We start from the raw sequence: 18233 nt of genomic DNA on the forward strand, positions 1-18233 counted from the left end.
CGTGACTGTCATTTTTTAGGAGGATTAAAATGTATTAGAATTGGTCAAGCTAGCATTACAACACTGTACATGGGTTGGGTGTGTAAATCCAAGTAATGGACCTAAACAATACAATCTCACATCCGCAAAGACACAGTCACATTAACCCATTTGAGGCGGGAACCCCTTTTGGTATTTGAAACATTATGTTATAATTTAGCTATTGAAAAATAGCAGATCTACAAGCTCATAGCGCGCCACCGAGTGGCGCGCTACGAGCTTGTAGGTCTGCTATTTTTGAAAAATCGTGAAAATATTTATTTCAGAAAGCTGAATTTTGAGGTCAGGCCTAAATGGGTTAAAAGCAGCTGAGGGCTTTAATTAACAAATAAATAGCTTAGCCACTCAGAAGCTGATTGTTTTTCCGCTTTTCAAGTTGAGAAGTCCATACTAACATCAGTGACTTCCAGTTCCATTAACAAGTCACTTTATAAAGACAGCATGCGAGTCAGATGAGTCAGGCTTTTTAAACACTGTGAGACGCACGCACGCACGCACGCACGCACGCACGCACGCACGCACGCAGACACACACACAGTCACACACACACACACACACACACACACACACACACACACACACACACACACACACACACACACACACACACACACACACACACACACACATGCATTTTCAGAGCATGTTTATTTTAACAATCGATCAATCAACTGTGTTCCACCTCGGAGCAAGGGAACTAATGTAGTACACTTTAACTTTGTATAGTTATTGGTCTCACTTTTTAATATTTTTTTTACATTATCATTCAAATCTAGTATTTTTACAAATATTCGGAATACCCTCGCGACCCACCAGTGGTCCCGCGCCCACAGGTTGAGAACCAGTGGCAAGAAAAGGGAAGAAAATTTTGAGTGTGTTTGCTTGGCACTTGCGGGCTGCCAGTATAGTAGGCCTTCTAGAGCTAACCTGGAAATAGTTTTGTCCCAATTGACCATGAACCATTGACTACGCTGTCTGGGAGATGGGCCCTTCAAAGGGATGTTTTAGAGCAGACGAAACTTTGATCTGCGTGCTCCTATCCTAAAATGTAAACATAACGTGCCTCCATGCGTGTGTTTCACGGCTTGAGAGTGAATGATTCCCATTTCCGCAGAGATGGTGCATTTATATATACCATTATGCATAACAGTGATCAAAGCTACTTCATGCAATCATGCTGTTTGTTCTGCGAGAATGCTTGTCAAACAGCTCAGATATAAGAAATACAGCATCTAATAAATATACATTATACATTATACATTATACATTATATAACATTATATGCAGGAGTAGCGAGTGATTGAGCGGGCACGAGTGAGAATAGGCCTATCTCACAGCCCGCTTTCCACGCCCACTTCCGGTAAATAGTGGTGTCTTTAACATGAGCATTTACACGTTTTTTTCTCTGGAGAATCTAAGTACATTTTCTAATGTAAAAATGTGACAGACCAATATTATTATGAAGCAAACAAGATGGTAAATCAGGTCGAACAGATAGAACAAACCTTACCTTCAGAAAACAAAAGTTGTAGACTTCTTAAATTACCTCTGTTAACATGTAGCGTCTATGGAGTGACGTCACGCTATCACCACTAACCCCGAAAGGGGGCGTATTTAGGGGGGGGGGGAATTCTGTGAGATAGGCTTATTGGGAATGTGGCTGTGGATGCCGGACTCGCATGTCATCCTCTCCTCCTCGCTTGGTTGGGGTATATTTGGCTGTGGTGTTCGGTGTTCACGTCCCTCTTGCTGTTCCTGCAGGTGATAGAGAAGAACTCGGGAGGCTGGTGGTACGTGCAGATTGGAGAGATGGAGGGCTGGGCTCCGTGCTCCTACATCGACAAGCGGAAGAAGCCCAACCTGAACCGTCGCACCAGCACGCTCACCCGGCCCAAAGTCCCGCCCCCGGCCCCGCCTGTCAAGAAGCAGGACTCCTCCGAGGAGAATTCCTCCCCCAGTAACTCCGCCTCCAAGGCCACAGAGCCGCTGAGCAGGCCCGTGTACGAGGAGCCATTGTACGACATTCCTGCTATCGGCTGCGAAGGGGAATCGGATACCGATTCTTTAAAAGACGAGCGGCCCCTCGACAAGTATCGCACTGCACCTCCTGCCTGCAAGGCCTCCCCACCCCTCTCCAAGGCCTCCCCTCCTGTCTGCAAGGCCTCCCCACCTCTCTCCAAGGCCCCCCCTCCTGTCTGCAAGGCCTCCCCACCTCTCTCCAAGTCCTCCCCTCCTGTCTGCAAGGCCTCCCCACCTCTCTCCAAGGCCCCCCCTCCTGTCTGCAAAGCCTCCCCCGTTTTGAATCACAGAAGAACCTCGTTTAGGACTTCTCTGGAGGAAGTGGCTAAGGAGGAATGCATCTACGAGAACGACGGCTTCAGGCCCATCAGTGGCGACGAAGGGTTCTTAGCCAAGAGTTCCAGCGGGCCCAACTCCCCGCGGAGCTACCATTCTTCCACCGTCCCGCGCAGGCCCTCCGGCTCCTCGCCGTTAACCGGGAGACCCATGAAGACCGTGACCCCAGAGCTGAACCGCAGGAGCCAGACCCTTGGCAGGCGCGTCGACACCCGGTCCCGAGAGGAGAGCCCGCGGTCGTCTTCAGACGAGTCGAGCCGAGGCCAGAGGAAGAGCCTGGGCTTCAGCCACGACGTGGAGCAGAGGATCGGCCCGAGTCCCTCTGCCAAATCCAAGCCCTCCGTCAGGCCCAAACCTCTCCTGACCAAGTCGGAGCCCCAGAGTCCCGAGAGGATGGACATCAGCTCTCTGAGGCGCCAGCTGAGGCCCACGGGTCAGCTCCGACCCAGCCTCAAACCCTCCCGTGGCGGGGGGGACGACTCGGAAACGGCCTCCGTCATCTCGTCGGAGGACTCGTTGTGCTCCCGCAGCACCTCAGACCTCTCCTCCGTCTACTCCAAGGGCAGCCGCGGCGACTCTTCGGACCTGGAGGGCCTGAACCTCTACCGGACCATGGACGCCTACAAGAAGCTCCAGGAGTCGGAGCTGAGCTTCCCGGCCGGCGTGGAGGTGGAGGTGCTGGAGAAGCAGGAGAGCGGCTGGTGGTACGCCCGCTGGGGCTCCGAGGAGGGCTGGGCCCCGTCCTACTACCTGGAGCTCGCGCGGCATGCGGGCGACGCGGGTGGCTCGGAGTCGGACGGCCACGGGAGCGGTGGGAGCAAGTCCAACAGTCTGGAGAAGAACGAGCAGCGTGTTCTGGCCCTCAACAACATCAACCTGCAGGTATTTCCACTATTTATTTTATTTATTCATTTGGAGTCATTTCTGATCTCTGAAACTCCACAAACGCTTTCCTGCGATTTGAAAAATGTCTGATTTTGAAAACTTCCTTTTTAAACTACACGGTTGCTCAGCATTGACAAGAACAGTGGAAGTGATATGGAACGCTGACAAATACGCTGGAGCCTCAGTCTTGATCATTTGTCATGTGCAATTTTTTGTTTCAAAAAATAAGTAATTTAGATTCATTTTAGATTCCCTATTTTATTTTTAGGCCAAAAACACAATTCAATCATTAATCTCAATTATTTGAACAGAAATGATAATGAATGATCTAAACTAACCTGTCTTGCTGGTGACAACCCTTAATCCTGCAGGGGCTGAACCAGCAGCATCAGGGTCTGAGGAGGAACACGCCTCCCATTCCGTCCAAGCCTCCCGGCGGCTTCGCCAAGCCCTCTTCCGGCATGGTCAACGGCGGCGTGCGCATGCGGAACGGCGTGCGGCAGGTGACGGTCAGGCCGCAGTCGGTGTTCGTGACCACGACGCAGACGTCGGCCAAGGACGGCCACTACGCCACGGGCTCCCTGCGGCGGAACGAGTCCCTGGGCAGCAGCGACCACTACCGCTCGGGCTCGGCCACGCTCGGCGTCCGGCGGAACGCCTCCTTCAGCACCGTGCGGCCCCACGTGGTCGTGGAGAGTCAGCCCAGGCCTTCGGAGCGCTCCGGCCTCGGCTCCTCATCCTCCATGTTCGCCACGAGCAGCGCCGTCGGCCAGCGGAACGGGATCCCGGTGTCCACGGTCCGACCCAAGCCCATGGAGAAGGGCCAGCTGATCCACAACAACCTGGGCAGAGACCTGTACGTGTCCATCGCCGACTACAGAGGGGACGAGGAGACCATGGGCTTCCCCGAGGGCACCTGTCTGGAGGTATTGGAGAGAAACCCCAACGGATGGTGGTACTGTCAGGTGCAGGACACCCTGATGCCCCGCAAGGGCTGGGTCCCCTCCAACTACCTGGAGAGGAAGAAATAACCTCCCCCCCCACCCCCCCACCCTGATGCCCCGCAAGGGCTGGGTCCCCTCCAACTACCTGGAGAGGAAGAAATAACCTCCCCACCCACCCCCCCCCCCCACAATGATGCCCGCCAACAACACTGGTGGCATCGCTCCTTGCGAATGTTACCCAAGCAATATGCTCCCCCAAAATGTACAGTACATTTCTGAAAAGACTGTGTAAAATATGACGTTTTAATTTGAAGAAGAAAAAAAAGAGAGACACTTTTTTGGTGCTGGTTTACTAAAAATGACCATGTGGAGGAGTGTAACGGTTTAAAATTATGTCGGAATGCAATGTTATGAGACGTCGAGGAAAGGGCTTGGCCACCCCAGAGAACAAAGATATCGAAGAGGACAAATTATCTATGAGATATGGAACGGGAAAGATGCCCTTAAAAGGGTTTTACATCAGTTAATGGAGAAGTTAAGCAGGGTAATGGCTAGCCTTATTCCTGCCCGATCATTGACTTAATTACGATACCAAATAAGTGCCTTTGTATACAGTTATGATTGACCTGAACGGAAGCTCCTAAGAAGAAGTTTATGGCAGTGAATCAACCAAATCTAAAGAGTGCCATAGGCCATATGAGAGCGTGAATACCAACCGCAAGTATTTTTATAACTGGGAGATAGCTCTAGTTTTAGTGGTGCTAAACAAGCAAAGAGGTTTGATCTGGGAGATGCTGTAGGAGTGGAATCAAACGCCAAATATGGAGGGAAGAAATTGAGATGTAAGTTGCTGTTTCTCAATATGGGGTCCTGGGAACGCCAGGGGTCCAAATGCGTGGACTCCTGAGGGGGCCTGTATCTCAGCTGGACCCTTATGGATCCATTTTGGCTCCATTTGTACACTCTCAAAGTTACACAGACCTGTTATGGGTCCACTTGGACCGCCGGTGGGTGCCCAGACTCCGTGTTGAGAACCAGTGACGTTGAAGTGACTGGTGTCACACAATAAGCCACTCATTTTATGCCACAGTCATCGTGCAAAGTAAAATAGAAAGAAAAAAGTAAAAAAAAAAAAAAGGAATTAAACATTTCGATTCTCTTTTTTTATTTTCTGTATATGTTTTTAATTTGTCGCGCATATTCTAAAGACTTCCTTAGAGAAATATTTCTGCTTTCTTGTGACATCTAGTTCTCCACCGACAGCCTTGGAAGAGTTGAATGCCTCACAATCTTTTGCCTTATCCACCACTTGAACCCTACCGTCCATATTCTGAGGGGGAAAACATTCGTTGAAAATAGCCAGAGCTTGTCGATTGGCTGTTTTCGGTGAAGAGATTTTGGTGTAGAAGGGGGAAGAGCGGACCAAGTACAGAGCCATCTCAGGTCAAGTTTACTGTAAGTGTAGAGGGTTTAAGTGGTGTGAGTGGCAGAATGTCTGTGTTCAGGTTGAAATAATTTGGCTTAATTAGCTTTGTTGGTTACAGAGACCACCCCCACCCCATCCCTCTCCCCCAAAAAAAGGTCTTTAGTTCACATTTTAATGTAAGCTAGATATAATTATTTTTGAATTACAGGTACAGTCAAAAGAATATTTTAATTACAAACCAGTCTGATATTTTTGCTTGAGCACACATGAGTGCATTCTAATACGTTGCCACTTCATGTTTGCTTATTAGCTTAACTATTCAATTAGTTTACATTATTTTAGGTTTATTTTAGTTTTCTTATTTTTAGTTCCAGAAGAAATTGACTTTGTATATATTGCTGCTTTGTATACTGTACATATAGTATACCACTGCTACAGCAGTGCAGAAACTACGTAAATACTGGAATATGGTGAATTCCATTGAATCCCAGGGATATACTTTATATAGCATTAAGCCCAAAATGTGATCGAACCAAAGAGTTATCATTTCATCAGCTACTTCTTGTAGCTTTATTATTTATTTATGGCTGCAAGTAATGCAGCGGATCCTACAACATACCTACAATTGAAAACGTGTTTTCACGTTACTTGATACATCGTACCCAGAGTATAACAAAGAATGCAGTTCAACAACTAAAGTAATAAGAAAGGATATTGCTGTGCAGTATTGATTTAGATTTTGAACTGTAGGGGGAAAAAAATAAGAATTTGTTTACCTCGTAGCTTTGAAGTTGTTTCAGTTTTCAAAAATATAGTTGTAGTCTACATCCCACATCCCTACATGACACACACACACACACACACACACACACACACACACACACACACACACACACACACACACACACACACACACACACACACACACACACACACACACACACACACACACACACACAGAACACCAAATGATAACATTAATACAAATGTTGCCACATTTGAAAATAAAATATAAATACAACAACAACCCTAAAATATTACTCTAAATGGCTGATGTTCAAGACTGCTGAAATGTATTTTCTAATGAACAGTGTAAAGCTCCTGCTTTGAGCTTCAACACTAACCTTTCATTCATGTTTTCTGCTGGACAGTATTATAGTATTTAACAAAGTACAATACCTGCTAGATCGCAGTTATCTATTTAGCCAACCATAGTTGTTTATTTGTGTTTGTTAATGTGTGATCATCACACAGGGACAATAATGAAGAACGAAGTGGTTTTGTTTTGTGAATTAGTGCACTTTAAAAAAACTTTTTTAGTGGTGCATTAATGTAAAGATGCAGTAAATACTCAGCATATTATTTATTGATACACATAGATTTTTGTAAGTATTTAATTATTTTTTCTTTTTACCTTTTTACCTCAACTGAGGACTCAATTCCTGTCAGTACAAGAGTTGCCTCAGTCACAGAAAAACAAAAAAGCCAGATCTCTTCCTCAGCAATGATAACACAATGGATTGAGAAATAGCACAGCCTTGTGGGAGACAAAATGTACTGCAAGATTCTTTACACAATCCCATTTTCAAGGATTATGATTATGAACCATCCTACCTCAGTGCAATAGGAAATGCACTGCTGGTCAGTGAGTCTACCCATAAACGTTTAATGTTTTTTTTTCATTCTAAATATCAATGCAGCTAAAATAGTATTGTTGACTTTAAAAAAATATATAATATATCTTTGTTTTTTGTCTTCGGCCAAAACCTATCCAATTTTTGTTTTTCCAAATGCTGTGTGCTGCACCTTAAGCAAACCATGGGCACTTCCTTCATCTTTATTGGACATTACATAATGCCTGACTTAAAGTATATTTATTTTGTGGATGTACACAAAGAAAACAAAAAGTGACAAACAATCATAAGGCCTCACTCAGACCTTTACTGCATTGCTGTATGCTTGTTGGATGAATGTTGTGTAGTGTCATGGCCACCCCAATGCATTTCCAATGGGAGTCACATGGTTTGACACATTTGTGTTGTATGAGGGGGAGGTGGCGCAGTCGAAACACAGCCGAAAGCCATACAACAGCTTGTAGTCCAAAATGTGGACTACAAACCATGTGACTTCCATTGGAAATGCATTGGGGCGGCCATGACACTACACAACATTCATCCAACAAGCATACACCAATGCAGTAAAGGTCTGAGTGAGGCCTAAAATACCCCTTCAACAGGCCTGTCAGTCCATTCCAAAAGAGGATATTAACCTGTATTGAGCTCTTTTTTAGATACTCTTGCCAACACAGAACAAAGTCAAACTGTTGTGTAAGTTGATGTAAGGGTATAGGATTGAAAAGATACCAATCCAACAACATCTATGTTGATCATCAGTGGTGGACCGTAACAGAGTACATTTACTTGAGTACTGAACTTTACTTGAGTACAACACTTGGTTATGTTACTTGGGCGGAGGGTTGTAATTACCGGAATTTCAATACAACAATTCATTGATATGCAATTCGTACATTTGAATACTAAGTATTTTAAAAAGCAATGTGCTACGGTTCTGTAAATATACAAACTTGACAGAGCAACTTTCACTTGTAGTTGAGTAATATTTGAGTATAAATTCAATATAATGAATAGCAATTAATAATTAAATAATTAAAGCAAGTCTCAAAGTATATATGGACTCACGTACTGGAGTACTTTGTCCATCACTGATGATATCGGGATGCTGCTGTTTCATTATCAATAATAATCTCCCGTCCTGACGAAGGCATTATGTAAATGTGTTTAATCACTCTTTAACCTTGTTTTTTTTTGTTTGTTTGTTTGCTACACCACATATTTGCATATCGCTTTAACCGAGTACAACCGGTGTACTCCGCTCATTGGCGGCTGAAATTACAAGGGAATTTACATATTTTCAGGCTTTTATTTTCATGCTGTTTAGTTGTGTAGCAAGCTGTCTTTTCTTTGTATGTTCATCTATTGTCATTTTGTTTTCCTCATCTGAACCTATATATTTTGCTTGATCATAACTGAGAAATATATCTGAGAGGAAATGTGCAATAGAAAATAGGCATCATCAAGAGGTTAAAAGACAAAGGTTGTTGTAGCGGTTCCCAACCTTTTCTGTATCGGAGCCCACTTGTAATTGGAAAGTCTCAAAAGCGTTATGGTCCACCCATCGGACCACTAAAAAGTGGTTCGATGGGTGGGCCTGATTATTTCAGTGATCAATCAATCGATTGTGTTCTGGCTTGGATCAATGGCACTAACATGCGTTAGTATACTTTCCTATTTGTCCAATGAAAACACAATTTTTAATGTCGATTTAATCATTACAACAATTTGGGGCCCCACTTGCAATACCCTCACGGCCCACCAGTGGGCCCCCGACAAAGAGCTTTGGAATCGCTGGGGATGTTGGAATAGAAACTTTTAAGTAAACGTGGTCAAACCATTTTTATTTCCTGCCTCCCGAGAGCGGGTAGCAGCCTTTCTATCTGCCAGTCATAGCCTTTCACCGAGAATTATCATTTGTAAAGAACAGTTGAAATACACCTTAAATGATGGACATTCTCCATAACCAACAGTTAGACCTGAATCGTCATCTCACTCTTACCCCCTCCCGCCGCCCCTTGATCCACATGAGTGGCCGATGAATTGTGAAAGAAAAGCACGCCGGGAGAAACAAAATCAATGACCCCGCTTGGGTTTGTTGAGGTGTCAGACAGACATCTGGAGCACTGCTTTGACAGATGGAGAATCATGAGAGTCGCCGCCGGGGGGCTCTCCGCTCGGAGCCGTCACATTTTGTGCCTGGATGGAATTTTGATACTTTACCGGGGTTTTATTTTTGTTTCGCTTTCTTCCCCCCCACCCCCCTAGAGTAGGTCCTGTCTCTTGACACTTCCCTCGCCGCCGAGCCGTGCCGGGCCTCCTCTTCGGCGTGCGGTGGTGGTGCGACAGTGGAAAATTACATTCAGAGCCATCAAGTATGTCAGGCGGGGGAGATCTCGCTTGGAGGAGAGAGAGAGAGACTGCCCGGGCAAAACAAAGCGACTGAGAAATGAAAGGCTATTTCAGGCTATGTGGGCTCAGGCCGTCGGCTTCCGAGATGTGTGCTGAACTACGTGTACTTTTCTTGTTTTTGTTCTCTGCTCCCCCAGAGGCCCAGACAGTCTCATCAATGTGATCTGCAGGTGACCATGTCATGTCATACAGTGCTAAGGCCAGTGCTTCTCAAAGTGGGGGACCCTCAGGGTTACAAAGGACCCTCGCAGGTCTGTAACTCTGAGAGCGTACAAACGGAACCAGACAGACCTTTTCCGGGTCTGTCTGGTTCTGTTTGGTTCCGCTCTCAGAGTTATAGCAGTGTCTGTCCGTGAAATTAAAACATTTGAGAACCACTGTGCTAATGGCCTGCACACTCTGTCGCCAGTGCTTTGCAGCCTGTGGCCACGACACGCTTCAGTTGGAATGGTTGTACCTACAGTATGTTCCATTGAACCTCTATTAACCTGTTATTTTATTGAGGTTGACTGTTCTTTCTTTCTCCACACTCTAGGTTTTACGTCCATTAGTTGTTGATGAAGGAAGTCATGGCAATCAGGCCATCATGGCTGCATCTCACTCACGCTTGCGTATACATCTGTAGTAAACAGCATCCAGGGTTCGATTTTGTATTTGTCTTTTTTTTTTTAAACCATAATTTAAGCACTGTACTACTTCTTCCCAATTAGCAAGCTTGTAGAGCTGCTATTTAAAACAAAACAACTACAAGAAAAACAACATATGTGCCTGACATAGGGGCGGCAGTGGCAGTTAACTTATATTTTTAATTAAATTCTTAAATTGTGACATTGTCAAACGTAAATATCATTTCCCAAAAGGAAATGCATTAATTCAGTCTGACCAATAAATAGGCAAGGATAAAAACGTATCCCGGCCGGCCATTAAAAAAAGGAAAAGGGATGACCAGGGAGGGGTATCAACAGCAGAAGCATGACGCCCCCCCCAAAAAGCAAATCGAACCCTGACGCGGCATCTATAAAGCTTATAGTTTGACATTGGCAGAGGAGGGCGTTTGAGGCCAAGTGCCTTCCTTATTTTTTTGCTGCCGCCCCCCAGCATGTGCCCACACACACACACACACACACACACGCACACGCTGTAACGCCGAGATGAAGTGAATCCATTCATGTCAGAGGAAATAGATTAGGTTGCCAAACCATATTCCGGAGGTCAATCAAGCGTGACGGCTCTGATACTTTGCCGGTTCCCTTCAGTGTTCTTCGGCGCTCGCCTTTTTAGTTGGAACAAATTGACGGCGCCCCTCGAGCGTGACGCGCCTTAAGCCCCGTAATCCCAGGGAGAAGCAGGGCTTTCTACTGCACTTCTTCTGCTACTTTCCCTTCTGTCTCTGTCTCTTCTCCCATCATGGCCCTTTCCTCGACACAGCCTACAGCAGTGATTCTCAATCATTTTCTTGTCAAGGACGACCCCCCAAAATGACCACCCAAAATGTATTAGACCACAGACACCCCAATCTGCAGAAGATTGGGGGGGACCTCTGGGAGTATGCGTGTGTTTTCTTGTGGAGGGGGGAGAGAAGAGGAGAGAGAGACTGGGTCCTGCATGATGAGATGGATTGTGTGCGTAGGTGTGTCAAGGAGAAGTGAGGCTAGTGAGATATGTTATAAATAGAGGACATGGACAGACATGAGACGGATCAGATGGTGGATTTCAGGAGAGGGAGAGAGAGAGAGCGAGAGTGGGAGGAGATGTGGGGGGGGGGGGGGGGGGGGGGGGGAAGTAAAATTCTCTTGATTGGAGATGAGTGCGTAGTGACTAGAGTCTCTTGATTGGAGATGAGTGCGTAGTGACTAGAGTCTGTATATCTCATGCTGTCACAGCTACCGGTTCATCTATCCGATTAGGAAAAGCCTGGCTGTGAATCTTAACTTCTCGCAAAGAGAGAAGTTAACAAGCTCTCCATGTATGAAGTCTGACTGTGAAATCTCATTACCCCCAAACAGCGTTTTAATGCTTTTATTTAAAGTTTGAAATCTCACCACATGCTGATAACAAAAGTGCAAAACCTGTAAGGGGGCCTTTTCAGAGATGGATCGCTTCTCCCGCTCTCACTCTATGCTTATAGCGTAGAAGGAGCCATACTAATCCTTATGCCTGGGTTTGATTACTTTATCTATGTGGCATTTAACTACATGGGCATTTAACTACATGGGGTGAACATTCTGTGAGAACTCACAATGCCTTGCGTATTAGCATATTGTGAGCTAATAGTAGATTGGCTTTTTTGGAGAACAGATTTGGTGGAGAGGGTGAAAAAAGGAGCCGACGAACTACTCCTGTAGGACTAGCCTGGGTTCCAGCCTGAATCGCTGCGTTCCGTGAATTTGTTTTGTCTGTGTGGGGTGAGTTTAGTGAATCATACGTACGTTGCAGGGCAACAGCAGTGCAGAGTGCAGTAGCTGAGAAGTGTGCATTGATACAACGTCAAACTGTTCCCCCCCCCCCCCCCAACTCGCACCGCAGACTAATCAGAAGCGACGGCTCAATTTCACCAGTTTACATGTCCCGCCTACCTTGGAGATGGGTCCGTTTCTAGACTGAGTAGCGAGTGACAAACCAAATTCATGGGAGCGCAGCGATTCAGGCTGGAACCCAGGCTAGTTAAGTTGTCAAACGATGTTGATGATTTGCATACATTTTAAAGTAAATAGTAAATAGACGAGCCAATGGAATGAACAAATATAACAGAAACAGTAAGACGCCTGAGGACCGAGGTTGCGTTCACGCATCCGCCTCGTTGACGGCAGACTGCTGGGTGTGCGCTGACGCTTTAAGTTTCGGGCCTGTTGAGAACTCTAGTTTTTGCCGGCTGCCGGGCGCAGCTGCACTAATAACTTTGGGCCAGGCCCGTCTAGAGTTTGAAATTTGAATGGACAGGTATAAGTCAAAAGGGAGACATCGAAGAGGAAGGATGGATGGGGAAGGATCAACATATGGAATGTCAGAAAAGGTTCTGAAATATATCCATATATGGAGATCTAAGGGTTTGAGGTTTAGTTGTAGAGTAGAGTTGCTTCCCAATAGTGATGACCAGCTAGGGACCTCCATATATGGGCCTAAGGGTCGCATTTACTATGACATCAGGGCCTCCACATCTCCATCCCTGATGATGTCACATGATGTCACGAGACCTGGTCACCATACAGTATATGGTGCCCGACACACTGACGGGAAATGCTCGATTCCATATTATTAACTGCGGTCACAAAAATAGGGGAATACACTTTCTGTGTAGCCTGGAAACAAAAGTATTGTATTTGTGTGGGTGTTGATAATGGCAAGTTGTCAAAAAAACCATTGAACCAGGAGAGTGGATGGGAAGTTTTAAAGGGTAAATGGAGGGGAACGTATGAAAAGAAAGTTGTATAGCAAGTGTGTGTGAGAAGCTGGTGGTCGGTACTTAGGGGCGGTATGGTATCCACCAAGATTGTTGTTTTTTTCCTGAGTGAGACTTGAAACTATAACGTTTGAACGTGATTTTAGGCAAGTGCCTTGCGTTTCCGCTGGGGAAAAAAAGGCTTCGGTGGACACACAGCCTCACGGAATGATTATGTATGTTGTTGTTTTTTATGTTAAATTAATATCTTGGTTTTATTCAGGTTTATTTATGTAGGGAAGGAAGTGAGGAGTGAAGGTGCATGGGGCCTTTAGCCTAATTTATACGTCTGTCACAGAGTGAAACGGTATAATTAGGCTTGATTGTGCTGCTGTAGCGTCGGTACAGAAGCGCAGAAGTTTTCAGAGTGGTTGAATGAATGCTGATTATGTCAGGCTAACTTGCTTAACATGGCAGCAGGCAGTCATCAGCGGGGCCTGTCTCAGAAGCATCATCAGTGCGGCTGTGTCGGGCAATGAGGCACACTGAACCCTTTTGTGTCTTGTCTGCTGCTTCCCTTGTTGTGCTCCAACTCTCTCCAACTCTCTCTCTCTCTCTCTCTCCATTCCATTTCCATTTCCATTTCTAATTACCACAATAGTGTGTCTTAATTAACCTTAGACAGTCTAATGATATCCCAGTGTCGTTTAGCGCACAGCCACAGCTATACTCCAATCAAAAGCCATTGTTGTGGCTGTTGTCGTCTCTGTATGGGGAATGTGAATGTCTGAGTTGCAAGCCTGGAGCTTTGGGCTTCCAAAGTTGTTGGCTGTCGATAGTGCTGGCCTGATCGGCAGTAGACCCGGATGCATGGAAGTTTGGGGGGGGGGGTCTGCTTTAACCTCTATTACGTGAACCCCTCAGAAAGCATAACCTTTGGCGGAATGACGTTCATAACTGTACAAAAAAACAACAAATAGTAGTGTGCCAAAACTCAGCCATGCAACACCTTGACAAGAACTTTAAAGTATCAAAACCACCCTTTTGTTTTGCTCTCGAGCCACAAACCGATGACCACAGACTTGAAAAATATTGATTCAGATCCTCTCTACCAGCATGTCAACTCTGTGATGAACAACCACATGCCTCGAGTTGGACCAATAGGAGGTGCTATTCTTGTTTTGGTTTTTTTCTCTATTCTGTTTAATCTTTCTTTCATTTTAAAATGACCATTATTTACAGGTGATAATTCTGTTGAACTCTTGGGGAAGTCCTTGTTTTCAAAAGCAATGCCCTGCTATAACGGCTGAAGAGGAATGGACTTTCTGCAGCTGCATGGTGATGAGAATCATTGAATCGTATACAAAACAAAACATTACGGTTATTGGCTACTATACTGTGCTTTGGAATTAAATAAAAACGATCAACATTTTATCAATTTACTTTGAAAACATTTTGTACATGCGCATTCCCTTTGAAAACAGGGCGTTTCCTTTCTAACATTTCACTTTGGTAAATCTTTTTGTTTTCTTCCTTTTTTGTATCTTGTACATGTTTACATTGTATCTCGCATTGCCCTAAAAGAGAAACACTATTAAATGTATTATCTTTGTTGTTTAGCTTGTCTGCTTGTCGTGTCTTTCACACTTTTCTGCATAATTCCTATACATACAATCTATTGTTGCTGTCGGACAGAACACTCTTATCTCTATAGCTTTTTGTGTTTTCTTTTTTTTAAATTTGTTTTTATAAATTAATGCCCTACTTACTTGATGAAGTAAGTAACTGAACATGATGAAGGTGAGGTGACTTGTAGAGCTGCAACAGTTAAGAACACAAATCGATTTAATTGAGAATAAAAATAAAATATATTTACATAATCTACAGCATCACACAAAAGTATCTCAAATCTCAATATAAGCTCGAAAAGTTGAATGTTTTGAAGGGACCCGGGCCTATTATTGGAGTGTTGCTAACTGGCAGACTAAAACGTAAATGTTTTATTAATGAAACGGATGAGAGTATATTTTTTTTACAGATTGAGCCATTTATCTTTGTTCGCTTATTCGCGTGGACCAGACTTAATTAAGTGAGTTTAGATGTGGAAAAATGTGACTATACAGCTGGTTTATAGTTGGGCAATGAATGAAGACAAATGATTATTTCAGGTCTTATTCTTCCGTTAAACAGGCAGGAATTATGCTGTCTGGTAGCCTAACGTGAGTGGGAAGAGTGGGAACCTGTATCTTAATAAGCATGAGATGTGCAAACACCTCTATCCCATTCCAACACCAACAGATATTTTACTCTGTTACAAGAAAAGTTCTGGAAATATTGGTATTAAAGTATAAAATAGGGCTCCAGTGGCTAATGTGTGCTTTGAATGATTAATCGGAATCTGCAAAGTAGCTATACTAAAGCCATGGAAAATAATTGTATAGTGGAGTAAAAAGTACAAAATGTGTCTCTGACATAAACAAAAATTGACAAATCATCACACAATGGCGGTGGCTCAGGGGTAGAGTGCCTGGATGGTAACCGAAAGGTTGCCAGTTCGAACCCGGGCTCCCCCAGAGTTACTGTCGAAGTGTCCTTGAGCAAGACACTGAACTCCTAATTGCTCCCGATGTGCAGGTTGGTGCCTTGCATGGTTTCTGCTGCCATCGGTGTATGAATGTGTGTGTGAATGGGTGAATGTAATGCACAATCTCTGTAAAGCGCCTTGGATAAAGGCGCTATATAAATGCGCCATTTACCATTTTACCATTTAATGGAAATGCTCAAGTAAATGTACCTCAGAATTTTACTTAAGTACAGTACAGTACTACAGTAGGCCTTACTTGAGTACATTTACTTTCCACCACCCTATAGCCGCAAGACAAACAGTCTGGCAGCAGACAGTGTGTCCATTCAACACCAAAGGTCAGCCTATTAATTATCTTTCTCGAGAAAATGAGGGGGTTGCAACAGGAGAACGACTATGAACACACATTTAAAAGGGATACAATTTGAAAATAAACACACAGGTTACATTGTCCATGCTTTATTCGTTTCGAGAGCCTATAGTCTAAGTTTTCTAGTTTTATTCAATGTTGCTCGCTTGGAAAAAGGTGAAGTTATCAATAAAACACACTATCTAACCTTTTAGAATTTTGCTGAGTATCCCCTGAACCATCTTAAATTGAGTAGCCCTACAAGGCTGCAATAGTGTAGTACTACACATAGGGGTCTTGCTTTCCACTAGATGGCAGTGTTGAGCCACTGTACTCTATTCAATCGCTGATAAAATAAATAATAAAAAAGCAAAATGAGAGGCCTCCGAAACTGAACGTAATAAGCATGTTGGCATTGACATTAATGCAGACCTCCTGAATAATCATGAGATTCCTTTTTTTAACAGTCCAAACCAATAAAACAAGGTTGATAACTTTGTCAGGGTTATAGGAATACCCTGAAGAAATAGCAGGTGTTGCATGATTAATTATCATGTTTATTTCTGCAGTAGCTGCACAGCTTCCTCTGTAGTCTCACATGGGGTGGAGTATGATATCTGTTTCAAATCGTTGCTGTCAGGATATAGGCTACTACCTATGTCCAAAAATGATGAACCCCATTCAAACTTTAAAGTGTTCAGTGGACATAAAATGAATCTTTAAAATATTTCATAGTTTTAGAAATAGTGCTTTCAACTTTTTACTTTGAAATGTTTTGTAGTTTCTGAGTTATTTAACTTAAACGCCCAATGCATTCTCAATGGCAATAGCACAAACTTTGGCATGCTAGTACTAGTCCTACATGGCTACATACTTACACCTAGAAACCCCATTCAAACTTTAATAGGTTCATTACGGTGGACATGTATGCCTGGAAATTAATCTTTGAAATGTTAAAGTTTTAGAAATATAGTGCTTTCAAATTTTAGAAATGTATGGGTCAATTCCATGGCATATTTTGGCACGTCGAAAAATCCCTTTCACCTAGAAACTCCATTCACACTTTTTATAATTCAGCTTAATGTGAACACACATGCTGGTATTTTTGTCTTCACCAGCCTAAGTCATGGGGAGAGTAGTTTTGCACTCCGTCCGTGTGTCTGTCCGTGTGTGTCCGTGTGTCCGTCTGTGGACAGCTAATCTCTGGCACTGTTGGCTTGATCGCAGCCAAACTCTGCACACACATTCCCTGGATGCCAGAGCTGAACCTCTCCCCCGAATTATTCACATGGGCCTGTTAAAGCAACACCAGGAGGCCGATATTTGCAAAACACGTTTTTTTGAACACCTACAGATTTTTTCGCTGAAGTGCCCTTGAGCAAGGCATTGAACCACTACCATGAAATGTTCTATGAGCAGGGCCTGGCTGGAAACAAGTTCTTGAGCTTAGCCCAGATACCCTGGGTAAATATAGTAACTTTGCTTTGCTTTGCTTACCATATATATACTATGTGTAAATATGTAGATGTATTGTTGTTGCTTTTTTAGATGTATCTTTTCTCTCTTCCCCCAGGGGATTCGAGTGAAAATCAGCTTCCCCTTGCTCTGTCCTCTTCTTTCCTTTCTTTTTTAAGGAAATACACCCACCGTTTTACACCCGCAAACCTGTGATGTGACAAAACTTTTCCGATTCTCATTCTGACAGGTGTTGAACCAAACATGCTGCCATTACTGAGTACCACAGACCAAAAACAGTCTAAGTCCAAATTTCATTCTGACCCCTCCACGAAAAGGCCTCGTTGTCCTGAACCCTTATTTATCATTTATACATTATGGATCAATAGTGTGGACTTAGACTGTTTTTCGTCTGTGGCATTCTGATGCCCAATCCCTTGAAAACCAAAATACCCCTGAGCTCAAAACTCAACTGGTAAGAATTTCAGGGTTCTACTCGAGGAACACACACACACACTAACTATTGGATAACAGGGAGTGCCATGCACGTGCCATGCACGACCTCGACACACTAAGGGCCTTTCTCGCCCCCACCCCTCTCCCATAATCCCATTATTGATATTGTGTTTAGTTTTAGGGCTGCATTCAAGACACTTGCCTTGTGTCTGACACCTGACTTGTGTCTGAACACAGCTTTGATGGATGTGTTCTGCCCCCCATCAAACAAAATGTTTGGTCAAACCATATGGGTTTCCATTGGAAATGCATTGGAGC

At 44.2% G+C, this 18233-nt stretch overlaps 1 protein-coding gene across 2 annotated transcripts in view; it reads left to right on the top strand.

Annotated features, from left to right (window-relative positions):
• Window positions 1-4312, top strand: part of sh3pxd2aa (SH3 and PX domains 2Aa) — a 187358-nt gene extending 183046 nt beyond the window's left edge. For both annotated transcript variants that reach the window (XM_079500360.1, XM_079500361.1), the window contains 2 exons: window positions 1801-3276; window positions 3651-4312. In XM_079500360.1, coding sequence (XP_079356486.1) covers window positions 1801-3276; window positions 3651-4310 — 2136 coding nt within the window. In that variant the 3' untranslated portion in view covers window positions 4311-4312. The remainder of the gene's footprint in view (window positions 1-1800; window positions 3277-3650) is intronic.
• Window positions 4313-18233: the final 13921 nt, after the last annotated feature.

Source organism: Electrona antarctica, assembly GCF_951216825.1.
Source record: "Electrona antarctica genome assembly, chromosome: 4".
Classification (NCBI taxonomy): domain Eukaryota; kingdom Metazoa; phylum Chordata; class Actinopteri; order Myctophiformes; family Myctophidae; genus Electrona; species Electrona antarctica.